The sequence below is a fragment of the Podarcis filfolensis genome, assembly GCF_964270895.1.
Source record: "Podarcis filfolensis genome assembly, chromosome: 16".
NCBI classification, from domain to species: Eukaryota; Metazoa; Chordata; class Lepidosauria; order Squamata; family Lacertidae; genus Podarcis; species Podarcis filfolensis.
The window spans coordinates 33,193,677-33,207,689 of NC_139620.1; the positions used below are offsets into that span (position 1 = coordinate 33,193,677).

General features: G+C 46.8%; 1 protein-coding gene across 1 annotated transcript in view; it reads right to left on the reverse strand.

The window, feature by feature from the left end:
- Window positions 1-4,181: 4,181 nt before the first annotated feature.
- The window catches only part of ULK1 (unc-51 like autophagy activating kinase 1), a 113,821-nt gene continuing 103,989 nt past the window's right edge, over window positions 4,182-14,013 (reverse strand). Inside the window, exons 26-28 of the mRNA XM_083589860.1 lie at window positions 11,996-12,153; window positions 10,720-10,855; window positions 4,182-8,731 (exon numbers count right to left, since the gene is read on the reverse strand). Coding sequence (XP_083445986.1) covers window positions 8,676-8,731; window positions 10,720-10,855; window positions 11,996-12,153 — 350 coding nt within the window. The 3' untranslated portion in view covers window positions 4,182-8,675. The remainder of the gene's footprint in view (window positions 8,732-10,719; window positions 10,856-11,995; window positions 12,154-14,013) is intronic.

Below are 14,013 nucleotides of genomic sequence, written 5' to 3' on the forward strand. Positions count from 1 at the left end.
TGAGCTTTTTTTAGGGTTGAAGCTGAGCTTTTTTTAGGATTTTACCCCACAAAATAAACTGCTACAGGGGCTGGATTCAACCGACTGGCAGGCCAGATTAGGCCCGGAAACAGACTTTGGACATGCCTGCCAGGGTTGGACTCAGACTCTCATCGCCTGGAGAGATGGCGGCTCCGTGAAGGTGAAAGAGGAGCTCCCCTCCACCGGAGACAACCAGTTGCGTTGCTGAGCCACCCTGGCTCACCAGAAGTGGGAGGAAATGTCCACAATCAATTTAGGCACACCTCCACCACAGTTGAAAATACACATTTTCGAAATCTGTTTTGCCTGCTGAAACCCTGAAGCGTAGAACTACGGAGGGTCTGTTCACTGTTCTCACCTATCATTAGACCAGGGCCACAAATTCTGCTTATTAGTTTTTCAGGTCTAGAGTCATGTTGCTCATTTAAAAGAAAAGCCCATGTTCAGTGTTTAAGCATTACATAAAATCTGTTGACGCTTCCTTCTATCATTGTTTCCTATTGAAAATAAGGAAAACGCCTGTGGTTTCAGGGCATCGTTAGACTGCTACTGCACTCCAGCTAAACTTCACTTCCGAATGCAGCTAACAATGCACTTTGATGATCAGCGATCCTACAAGTGAATAATAAAGGATATTCCAGCCTGAGTTCCTTAGTCTCAGGCACTCCAACACAGAAGCATACCCCACGAAGTGCAAAGAGACTTTCTTCCAAGTAAATTGCCCTCAGGAGAGAAAGTTACACCCAGAAATGATCGGCAGCAGCAACATAAAATAAACAAGGCAGAAAAGAAAGCAGGGCAGAGATTAGCTGGAAGGGGCATAGGAAACAGCACAGAAGTGCAGTTAAGAGACAGGGGAAAAAATTGGATAACCCAAAAGCCATATGGCCAAGCAAATCACCACCTATTCTAATTGGTTGTGAAACCTTCACGGTGCCAGCTAGTAGAAAGGCGGATTTCACATGTAATCGGCATGTAATCTGATCAGCATAAAAATCCTATGGTTCGTCTGAAAAAACTGAAGGAGCAAGTGAAAAAAGAGGCCGTTTTTCAGACTGGTGCAGATGGAGCTTCTTTTGCTACTGCACGAATCTCACCTTCTTTCCCCGAAATGCTAGGACTGAGCAGCAGAGGGCAGCCTGCAACTCCAAACCGACCTGTGGAACTGCAGGAGGAGGAAGATTTTAAGGGAGATTGCAAAGCCTGCCCTGGGTACCATGCATTTAGTGCATACCACTCTCCTCCAAGAATCCCAGGAGCTGTAGTTTGCTTAAGGGTGCCGGAACTGTAGCTCTCTGGGTAAGCCACAGTTCCCAGAAAGCAGGTGGGTGAGGGAGATATGCTTTAAATGCATAGTATGCCCTCTCATTTCCTGTTTTGTGAACCAGGGCTGGGGTACCCCTTTGAGCCTGAGGGGTGCCTTCCCTTCTGCACAAGCCGCCACACGCCAGGGGCAATCGTGGGTAAAGCAATGATTGCAAAATTTACTTTTGTACAGTAGGATAGTTCAGGGGTCAGCAGCCTTTTTCCGCCATGGGCCAGTCCACCGTCCCTCAGACCATGTGGTGGGCCAGACTGTATTTTTTGGGGGCTGGACTGCATGCATGCATGCACACACACACATGCAGCGGAGGGGGGCTTCTCTCCCCCCCCCCAGCCCCTTCCCCCTTACTTTCTTACCTCCTCCTCCACTCTGCTTGCGGTTGGGAGCCGGCAGTGGTGGCAGCACCTCTCCTTTCCTGACCAGCTTTGCCAGGCACCAGGCGCGCCAGCAGGCGCACCAAGCTCCAGCTGAAGCCCCGCAACACATCCGTCATGATGCTCACAGTCCGGCCATGGACAGAGAGGCTGGTGGGCAGGTGGTGAGTCTGGATCGCGCCTCAGCACACGGGCAGCGAAGCTTCGGATTGACTGGCTGCTGGCACCAATCAAAGCCCAGCTCCCTTCCTCCGCAGGGTGGGGAGAAGCCAGGAGAAGGGAGGTAGGAGGCGCCGCCGCGGTGTATGTGAGGGGGGGGGATGGCTCCCCCCAATTGCAAAATAATGGCACAGCCCGAACGATCACGCCGATCCAAGCAGCGATTCCAGGACCGTCTGCGGGCCAGGTCCAGAGGGCAATTGGGCCTGACCCGGCCTGCGGACCTTAGTTTGCCGACCCCTACACTAGAACTATTGAGCCTCCAATGTAGCTGAATTTTGGGACAGGTAAGAAGTAACTTCATGCAGCAACATACAGTGGTACCTCGGATTACATACGCTTCAGGTTACAGACTCCGTTAACCCAGAAATAGTACCTCGGGTTAAGAACTTTGCTTCAGGATGAGAACAGAAATCGTGCTCTGGCGGCACGGCAGCAGCAGGAGGCCCCATTAGCTAAAGTGGTGCTTCAGGTTAAGAACAGTTTCAGGTTCAGGACCTCCAGAACGAATTAAGTTCTTAACCAGAGGTACCACTGTAGTTAAACTATGGAACTGACTCCCACTGGAGGCAGTAATGGATGCCAACTGAGGATTAGAAAAGGAGGATGAGGCTATCAAGGACTAAAAGCCATGATGACTATTCTGTCTAGCAGAAGTGTTCAGTTGCTGGAATCCATGGGAAGGGAAAGGGCTCTTGTGCATGAAACCTGCCTGCGAGTTTCCCACCGCCAACTGGTTGGCCACTGTCAGAACAGGATGCTGGACTAGATGGGCCTTTGGCCTGACCCAGAAAGGTCTTTCTAGTTTTTGTGTCTTCTCTCTCTCTCTCTCTCATTTTAGTTAATGGTATTTGCTGCCACAAAACATGGCAAATCAGTAGTGCAGTGGTCCAATTTGTAGTGTAGCAGGTCATGATGATAAACCCCATAGCCACACAAACCCAAAAGGCGGCCACTGATTCTCCGACATCCCCTACTACGCTAATCTGTCACAAAGTGAATTTGAAACGCTTGCATGGGGCAGAGCAAGGAGGATGGTCTGTGAACTACCCAGGTGCTATTGGTCATCATTTCTGCTCTGGAAAAGAAAAGGTGGTGGCAATGGCCGCTCATGTAGATGCCCTTTGAAAGGGGGCCAGACAAATTCACGGGAAGGAGACCTACCTGTGGCAACTGGCACTCATTCCATATGAAGCCTCCGTTGCCAGTACTAATCTGCCACGGAATACTCTTTGCTGGGATGCAGCCCACGAAAACGACAAGCCTAAGGTTACCAGATGTCCCCGTTTCCCGGGACGGTCCCCAGATTTACAAATCAGTCCCGCTACAAAATCCTATCACTCCTACTGAAGTTAAAAAGTGTCCCCGGATTCATGGAAAAAAATCTGGAAACCTTAGACAAGCCCCCCCCCCTTTTACTCCAGATTTCTTCCCACACTTCTGAAGAGGAAACGCCTGCCTAGGTTTTCAAGCCAAACAGGCTCCCGTTCTGAGATTCCCGGCAAACTTCTCAGGCCTCCTCCATCGCAGCTAAGCTGCCCCAGAGGTCAAATTGTACGTCAGCTTCGGTCTGCAGAAATGTGTGGGGTTGAACTGTACACATTTCTCACTGGTTTTATTCAGCCTTGGCCAAGGGAAAGTACCGTATTTTTTGCACCATAACACTCACTTTTTTCCTCCTAAAAAGTAAGGGGAAATGTCTGTGCGTGTTATGGAGGGAATGCCTACGGGTGGCATGCCTACGGACTTTCCTCCTCTAAAAACTACGTGCGTGTTATGGTCAGGTGCGTGTTATAGAGCGAAAAATACGGTACTTTTACAGAAGACGACAATGATGACACACACACACACACACACACACAGGCTGCATCCAGAGTGCCCAAAAAGCTGTTATCCGATTGACAATATTTAAACCAGAGGTGTTCCCATATTAAGAGGCAATTGCTGATAAGCTATTGGCATAATACACCCATGTCTAAGATCACTTTATAATTTTAATGGGGGAGGGGGGGGGTTATACAAAACTGCATATAAAAATGAAACAATGGTTTATGAGCATTTCCTGGATCTAGGCTTGACAGGGTGTTGGTGTAACCTCCCAGAACACATTTAGAGGGGAGCTAGCTAGTTCCTTTGGGCATCTCAAAGTCCTCATGCTAGTGTAGCTGGATTCGTGTTTTAGAAAACATCCCTTTTTTGTGAACAGATGGAAAGGTACAGTAACAGTCTTTGCACAAAGAACGAACAATTAAAAATCAGTTTATTTTCTTAAGTCGGCATTGTACAATTTAAAGCAAGAACGAACAAAAAAAAAAGTCACACATGAAATTTTAAAAAATAACAACCAACAAAAGTTATCAAGCATAACCATGTGGGAAAAAACCCCCATACAGCACACTTTCTCACATACATGTTATCTGGGCTGAGGTTCCTTGAAATCTAGTGAGGACGCTACATACGGGACGCTGAGACAGTAACAAACCCATGAATGAGAGTGAATAGACTGGAGTAGCCACTTCTGCTTGGTTTCCTTGCTCTCTTTCCCAAACCTCTCTTCTATTCCTTAAACAAAGCAATAAATACTAGTTTTCCCACCGAAAGCAAAACAAAAGCACACAAACACAAACCCACCCACCTGACGTTTCATGCTTGCGTGCAGTTTTAAGATTGAAAAATAATATTAAAATCACCCACATGGTGGCAAAAAGAGATAACTTGCCTCTACTATTTGTAATCCAAGCGCAGTGGCTAAATTTCAAGTATTGAGGAAAATATATCTATATCTATCTATCTATCTATCTATCTATCTATCTATCGAAGTTCTGTAAACCACATAATCTTTTTTTGTGTGTGATGTGAGGGACATGGGGAGAGCAACTAGGATGGTTGTGGACAACTTTTGATACATTCAAGTAACTACGTACAGCTGGAAGTTAAATGGAGAGCTGGCAGAGAATAGGTGGCTGTGTTAAACCCCACGGCTTTTGAAAGCTGGCTTCTAAAGAACTGCCTTTCAGAAACAGCTGGGAAGGAAAAGGTAAGTTTCTTTGCGAAGCGAACCTTGGAGCAAAGCTACTGGCTTGAGTACTGGGGAGTCGGGAAGAGCAAGAAGCAATGGCTGGGGTGATGGGACCCTCTCCTAGGTCTGTGGGAGGGTGAACCCAATGGAATTAAGCTTGGCACAAGGGCCTGGGTGCCTGGCACTGACTGGAGGAAAGATGGGAGCAAGCGAGGACCACAGCAGCTTCTCAAGGATCCTCCATGCTGGCACTGGACCCTGGTTCACAAGCATCTCCAGTGGTGTGAACCAATTTCTTTCTCTTAAGGCTGCCATGCTGTTATGGTTCCGCTTGTCTGTTTCACTCTCACCTGGGTCCAGTGGACCTTTTTCTACGGAACCAACTCCAAGGCTCTCAGAGATCTCATCGCAAGGGATGTAAGAGGGTCGGCTGATTAGGGATGCAGTGTTTAGTCAAGCAGCTAGATACACCGCTTGAAAACCTCTTGATCGACTGGGAAAAAGCACCCTCAAATTCACTGGGCAACATGGGTTGTTATTATTATTATTATTATTATTATTATTATTATTAAAAAAGTTCTTCTAAAAATTTGAAGAGCATGCATTTCCTAAGACGGTGCTGATTGCAACACACACACGCCCGCACAACTGCCATCCTTTTTATATGGAAACAGGTGCAAACTCAGATAAATGGTTTAAAACTCAATTTATCAAGCAGCAGCTTGGGACGACTTGAAATGCCCAGCATTAGCAGCCTATGTTTTTGCGAGGAAAAGCAGAATTATCAGGCAGTGGGGAAACATGAAAACCTGGGAAATGATACAAATGATAAATGCAGGAACGAAGGAAGAAAGAAACACATCGTGGGGGTGATTTGAGTCTCTGCTTTTATCTACTGGTTCTGTTCCCCCATTCTGCCTCTGGTATTGTTGCAGGCACTCGTCGTGACCAGTTTTGTTAATATTTTGTTTGGCAGGGAGGTGTCAGAATGAATGGAGCCCGAGGTGTGTGTGTGTGTGTGTGTGTATGCATTTGCATGCTAGGGTGATCACTGTGGCATTGCCAAAAAGATAAAATGCACTGCCAACCGTACCGAACCCAATAGGGCAATAGAGGACATAACATTTGCATGGGGTAATATACATGCAAATCTAGAAATGATTAATTTAAATAGAAATACAATACGGGTCTCACAATAACAGGGAAGATGGTGGCCAAGTGGCCCGTTTGCTGTTGGGAGACAACTTCAAGGCTCCTGATCCCCTTCTGCCCCTGGCAGTTCTCTGCAAAGGAGGACAGGGGGTTCATCCTACGTTGAAATGTTTTGTGTAGGATTCCTACTACGTGGATTGCCAAGCTAAGCAAAGACTTGTAGGTGCACAGTAACACCCTAAGGAACTTCAAATCCAACTCGGTGTGTGTGTGTGTGGAATACTACAGGGTGAATCGTACCAGCGTAGAACCCCTTTCACAAGCAACCACCGGCTCCATAACTACAAGTGACAAGCCTTTATGAAATCGGTATCATATCAGAAGGACAGAGGATCTTTCCTTTGTGCTAGGCACTGCTGAGTTGCCATAGAAGCAGAAGATAAGAGAAGCCATGCTGAAGGGCTGGGGCAAGCGACAGATTCCATCAAAATGTGCTGATTGAACACATGGAGGGGTGAGTGTGAGAAATGATTCCTCACCAACTGGGCAACACCTATTGCAAGGAGCTTTGAAACAGGGTTTCCAAAGTCAGTACGGCTGTCCCTTACATATTTTCGGGGGGATAACACACAAGTGATGAAAAGCAAACCATGTGCGAATAGATATACTTGACCCACTCTTTGAAAAACAAAACCAAACAAAAGCCTGAAATCCAGGTTTTGTTTGCCAAGGATGCTTTCTTGCCCAGCACAGACAAAATACAAGGGCTGGGGGGCGGGGCGTGAAGGACATCACTCAAAAAAGGTAGCCTATCAGGCATTTGCTTGCAGCCACAACACCCCCAAGCCTAAATGCACACACACAAAGCACAGCCCTACACGAAACACACACACAGTGTGTGCCTCCTCTTTCTCTTTGGCTGCTTAGTCGCCTTAAATCGAGGTGGGGAAGAGAGAGAAAACTTTGAAGAGGTTAACAACAACAGCCAAAAAAGGGGGGGGATTTGTTTTTATAAAGAATGGAGGGGGCAAGAATGAAGCATGCACAATATCGAGATCTCATCCTTGAGTTTTCAAAAAACCTGGACCTCCAAACAGCACATCTGTTTTTTTAAAAAAGGAAAAGACAAAATGGTACTGAATTTTTTTTTCACGCTAGCGCCGCTGGTCATGAAAAGGACATAGACTGCTTGATTGTTAATTTTCTTTTTCTCCTCACAAGCATAAAATACAGTACAGTTAACACATAGAGTGACATTATATATTATATACCATATACATATTAATATATATCAGCGTGGTAATATATATGAATATGTATACACACGCGCACAAAAACACATACACACTTGTAGTGCAATTTCTTTTAAAACAACCACAACAACCACCCAACAGACAAACAACCAACAATGCGTGAGGCAATGGGAGGGCAGGCGAAAGGCAGGGGAACAGCATTCCTAGAAGTTGCGACGTTTTTGGATCACTGCGGGGCTGCCAAGTATCCAAAGCTCAGGTTCATGTTGTCCGTAAAGTGCTCCTTTGATTCACAAAGCTAGTATGCGTGTTATGTGTGTTTTTCTTATATTGCTTCCCACCCTTCTGGGAGGAGGGATTGCTTATCTGGGCAACAGCCAAGAGCAGCACAGATGCTTTCTCATGCTTAGACACAGGCCATGGGAGGAGAGGGCTGCAAGCATGCATCTATTGAACGACTCCCTTTTGGGCGAAGAAAAAACATTTTGGCTGCTTGAGACCAAAGCAAGAGAGTTTGGAGTCCAAGTCCCAATGCTCCAGTCTGGATAGACAAGCTCTCTTTAGCTCTGCCCATGTCCACGAAGGAAATGAGGAACGGCTTCCCACCCCAAACCACCCTGCTTCTGTCTGTCATGTAGGTGAGGGACTCTGAACTCAAGATTTCCAGCATTGCAGAGGGGAAAAAATAACGTAAGAAGCCACAATTTCTCAGAGCAAGGTGAGCTTCTGGCTTCCACGCCGGCCACATAACCGCTGTTGCTCTTCCCGTACGGAAAACAATTAGAGGCATAGTAGGAACAGTGCTCCCAAGTGATTGGCTATCAGCAGACGAGGGCTTGGATTGCAGAACTGGCCAACAGGGACATTCCCCCTTCTGGATAAATCTCTTTCATTCCAAGAGCAGAAAAGTCTGGATCATTCACCGCCAGCAGTGGACCTCAGTGCTCCAGGCAAGGCCAACTCAGCAGCAACCCTGCTCTCTGAAAACAAGCGTGAAAGGAGGGCTCTTTCCTCCTTCTTTTTTACCCAGCTGTTTCCCACCAGATGGTGAGTTGGGGCAAGGGGAAGCCTTCTGGATCAACCACCATCTTTCCCCGGTTTGTATTGTGGCCACACACACACACACAAAGATTGTAGCAATTCCATGTCCGACCCAGGGGAAGTTCTCCTCGAAGGACGCCAAAACAGGGAAACTGCCATGGACATCCGATAAATTCGTTGCCGACGGGCTTGCTCCTACAGTGCTTTGCCATCTTGGTCGCAGGTGCTTAGAGACGGAAAATGATCACCTGCAGAGTTAAGGGCTATTTTCCTCATGCACAGATGCCGGATAGTAGAGCCGACAGCCGGCGTTCAATACACATTTTACCTGGAAAGAGAAAGGAAATGGGGAAAATGAGATTTTTGGGGGTCAGCTGTCCTTGCAGCAACACCAATATCGTCCTTGTTCACACACAACACTAAGCCATGGTTTGGCACAGCTGTCTCAATCTCTATGCCCCCCAGACATGGTTGGAGTCCTCTCCCCATCTACCTTGACCATTAGCCATGTTTGCTGGAGGTAACGGGAGCTGGAAGTAGAACATCAGGAGGGTGCCACACTGAGGAAGGCTGGTTTGAGCATCATCTGCAAGAGCTTTTGGGAGTCTGAGAAAAAGTTTGGACTTGAGCACTCTCAGTTTCACTTTCCCCAATTACTGGCTTGCCGTGATGTGCAAACCAAGACTTGCAGTTTAAGGTAAACTCTAGTTTGCTGAATTTGACAGCTTTGTAACCCATAGCTTGAAGGTGGCTTCTTTTGCAATTGCATGCATTTGGAATCATGAAATCCTGGTTCATATCTAATGATAAAGCCAGGAATCAAGACAAGTGAAACAAAAGATTGCTTTATTCCTTGTCTCAGCTGCACAGATGTTGGGGGTGGGGAGTTTAGCATTACTGGTGAACCAGGCACGCATATGGATGGATGTATAATCCACACTTTTATAAACATACTTCAAGACAGAGTAAAAGGTAAAGGTAAATGATCCCTGGATTGTTAAGTCCATTCAAAGGTGACTATGGGGTATGTTGCTCATCTCGCTTTCAGGCTGAGAGAGCTAGCGTTTGCCCGCAGGCATCTTTCCGGGTCATGTGACCAGCATGACTAAACCGCTTCTGGTGCAACAGGACACAGTGACGGAAACCAGAGCACACGGAAATGCAATTTACCTTCCTGCTGCAGCAGTACCTATTTATCTATTTGTGCTGGAATGCTTTCGAACTACTAGGTTGGCAGAAGCTGGGATAGAGCAATGGCAGCTCACCCCATCATGGGGATTCGAACCGCCAACCTTAATATTGACAAGCCCAAAAGGCTCAGTGGTTTAGACAATACCACCCGTGTCCAACATCAACACATCGAGTACAACACACAATAAAACCAGCATAAAACCACCAACAGATACTGATTACTGATTGGCTAAAAACAGATGTTCTAATGAAAGGAGGGATTGGTTCCTGCTGAATCACTGCTGGCAGCGAGTTTCACGGGGCACAACCTGCCACGTTAAAGGCTTGGTCTCTAGTGACAGCCAACAAAACCTCAGGGATGTGGGGAACCATTAGAAGTGCTCCATCAGATGATCTCAGTGATTGAGGTAGAACATAAGAAATCAATCCCTAAGGTGTGTGAAGTTGATTAGAATAAAGTAGAAACTGAAATGTAACAACCAAGACTGCACTCCTATAACCCTGTCCTGGGATGAAGTCCAAGGGGCCTTCTGATTGGCAGGTAGAGGACTGCACTGTAAAGGTGTTACAAGGTTATGAAATTTCCTTGCATTACACTATCCTGAACTCTGATGTGCCTCCAGTTGGGGAATTACAGATTCTCCTTCATTGGTGGTTTTTAGGCAGAGGCTGCCTGGCCAGCTGCTGGGGTTTTTTAATGTTGGACTAGATGAGCCTTGGGATCCCTTCCCAACAATTCTACAGTTCACTTGATTTTCTACTGTCCTGCTCTTTTATTGTTCCTCCCATTTGCTCTGCCTATGATCCACTCACTCCAACTGCATTCTCATTTAAGCTAGGAGGATTTAACGTGGGATTGTTTGCTGTGCCTTTTAGTTTTTCAGCTCCTCAGAGTCTCCCCTCTGTTAAAGATGCACCTGCACAAGCACTGCTTTTATATTTTATTTTATAAAAAAAACCATATGCAGGAAAAGAAGCAAGATGATTTCTGAGCAGTGCTTTACCAATTAGCGTCAGGGAACGCCCCACAAAAAGAATACGGATGGCACGGCCATACTATACCATCACATCTATACTTTTTTACTTAAAAAAAAAGAAAAGAAAAAAGCATTCCCCGATCCTTACATTTATTAATGTTCTCAATGTCGCCTTGCTCAGTGATGATGTTCAAGAGCCCCTCCATGAGCAGCAGTGCCTTGTGGTATCGTTGTGCACAGTCTTCTCTGTGATGAAACATCTCATCCAGCGCTGCTGCCTGAACCTGGAGAGAGAATGCCTCCCGTGGTTACTCTGCCAGCAAATATAACGCTTGCGCAACTCTGCCTCAACAGACTGGATTTGCACATAAGCAAAGATTCACACCCCCACCCGCATTGATCGGCTGCTGAAAAGCATAGAATGCATTTGCACATTGCCCTCTTAATAAGCCCGCATCTCTCTGCTGTGGCTTTCCGACTCCAGTTCACTGCCAGCAGGGATAGGCAAAAGGGGCTGATTCTGCTGCACTCCTGCAGGAAGATCCTGTGAACTGAGGCATCATGGGGAGCATCACCTAACTATTTCAAACTAGGAACTTGCCTCTCATGTGGATTTTGCCCAAGGAGAGCATCGTCAAAAGGTCTATGCAGAAAGCAGGAGATTGACAATAGCAGGGAGTTCCTTCCTGTTTTGGCTGCTTGGGGCGGGGGGATGCAGGACGTTCAGAAGAGGCACCCAGAAAGGATGCTTAAAAATATGCTGAAGACAGCAGAGGGATGCGACTGGGGAGGCATGGCTGGCACTAGGGATTGGTACTCTGCCAACGCCCAGAGGCTGGTAAAAGTTCCTGAAGACCATTTTCACTCAGAGCACCCAGGGAGCTTTTCTGTCTAGTTCTGCTTCCAATCTCTCTGGGGTACTCTGTGCAAAGAGGACTCTGTGGTTTGAGGGAGTGCAAAAACCCCAAAGATACGCCAGAGGGATGCAAAGTGACCATCTGATGCTGCCTTATATCTCCTCAGGTCACTGGTACATCTAGGCTAGTTCTAGATCTACTGTGTCCATTCCAAGGTTTCCCCAAGTTACTGGAGACCCTTTTATCCCAGGATTGATCTGTCTGCATGCATTCTACCACCATGAATACACACAGCCCACAAAAGGTGCAAAGAACGCACTCCCAGAGAACTGTGGGGTTCTCTTTCGGTTTGCACGGCCCTTGCTGCTACTGCTACTTCAGGTGCATATGTGTTAAAATTCTTATTAGGGCCCCTTCGTATCCTGCAGAGAGGTGAGGGGAAATGGTGCTTGCCACGGGGTTGGGCTGAGCCCTAGCCCATCCCTAGGGCTCAGCAAATGCCACCATACTAACCCCCAAATACTGCACACATGCAACCCAGTATACATGAGAAGCATTTCTCCCTACCATCTGCACGGCGTGGCTGAAGATGAGCTTCTCGGCCGTGATGCTGTTGATGCGATCCATGAGCTTCTGCTTGTCCAATAACCACCTCTGCAACCTCATGTTCAGGCAATGGCAGGAGGAAACACTGGATTTATACAGATCGTTGAGCTTCCTCACAACTAGAAGGAGAAGAAGGGGTGGATAACGCTACTTTACAGGACGGCTTCCGCTTCTGGCCACTCCTTATCCACATCAAGAGTCTCTCGCCACAGTGTTTGCAAAGGGTGACCAACACAATCATTGTCAACTGACTGCGCATCATTTGATGGAGGTTTGGGGAACTGGCTTATTGGGGGAATGGCTTCCAATTGGCGCATACAAAGGACTCCCAGGTGCCTGAGCCTATCTGAGCACTGAGGTCCTCAGAGGCCCTTCTTTGAGCGACCTTCACTGTCCCAGGTACAGCATGTGACATCTGGGGAGAGGGCTACTTCACTGATGATGACAATGATACCCTATTTATGAGATGCCTTCCATAAAGAGGTTAGTCCATCGGGTGTCTCCTCTCTTAAATTTTAGGCACCTTTCAACTTGCCTGAGATGATGATGATGAATAGCAGATGTTCATTTTATTTGCTTTGGTTTATTATCTGAAACCTTAACCTCTGCTGCAGCTGCTAAAAATGCTGCTAATAAGAATAAAAATGCTGCTAAGCTCCCCCCCCCCCCACGAGGTTTCTTAACACAAGCCTTTCTGGTGTGCAGCTTTGGAAACATAACTTAAAACTGAGAATGGGGCTGTGCAATCTTGAAATATCATCATCAACAACATCACCATTTTATTTGTATGCACAAGCAGAATCTTCTTCCACAGCAGAACCCAGAGAGTTGCAGCAAAGAATAATCCTTTTCAGCCATAAACTCTTCCAAGATTCTCTCCCAACAGCCAGTCAGCATTCTGTGGCCAGAATTCTTTGCTTGCCCTGTCCTCATTGGGCCAACTTAGGCTTACTGCTGAAGGCTGCCCTCCACAAAGACTTCTGATACGTATGCAAAGCACTGAGTTCCCCAAGCTCACCAATATCCCTGGTCTTGTGCCCTAGATGGTGCTGTAATACGATGCTTACGTATATGTAAACATCATTCCTTTCTGTGGACTCTGCCTTTGCCTCCAGTACCCGCAGAGAATCCCGTGCCAAGGAACAAAATGATTCAGCCTGCTGAGTGACTGTGTGTTATTTAACAGCAGAGGCACAACATGTAATTATTAAGTTGCACCCACATCAATTATCGTTAAGCCCTTGCACATAGCTAAGAGCTGAAACATTCAGATCAGGCGACGTGTTTTCCAGACGGGCAACTGGAATACATGTGGAGACCCGTAGCACCGATCACATTTTACAGAGTGCAAAACACAAAGCAAAACAGTGCTGTCCCTAATTTGAGAGAGATAGAGGAAGATAAAAACAAGTACGCACAGGACAGATTGATCTTGTATGCTTGGCTAACTCAATTTTCACTTCACCCTGGAATGTAATAGCAGGGGGGCCGGGGGAGAAAGAAGTAGGACCTCTCTGAGTATTGCCTGAATACTGCTCAAACTGGCAGTGCCTCTCTGGAGTCTCAGGCAAGGGTCTCTCATCCTCTGCAACTAGACCCTTTTAATTTCAGGTGCTGGGGACCTTCGGCACGCAAAGCCTGGACCACCTAAACACCACCTCTTGTCACACTGTGGTCGGCATCGCCACCTGTCTGTGGCCAAGCAAACTGCAGCATGACAACACACTTGTGTTTTATTATATGTAACAAATGCATCAGTTCTGATGGCACAAGAGTTGACAGTGATGAACACGTTCTCTCAATATAAACAAACCACTTTCTCTCTCTTGGTGTCTGTCTGTTTTATGCCTTATTTTGTTTTGGCAAGTTGTCATTTTGTATTTGTATGATAGCTCAGGGTTTCAAAAGCCGGAAGTGGCCAAGGCCTCTTGGGACCTCTGAGAGGGGGGGCCGGGGCTGGACATGGATAAAATGCCATC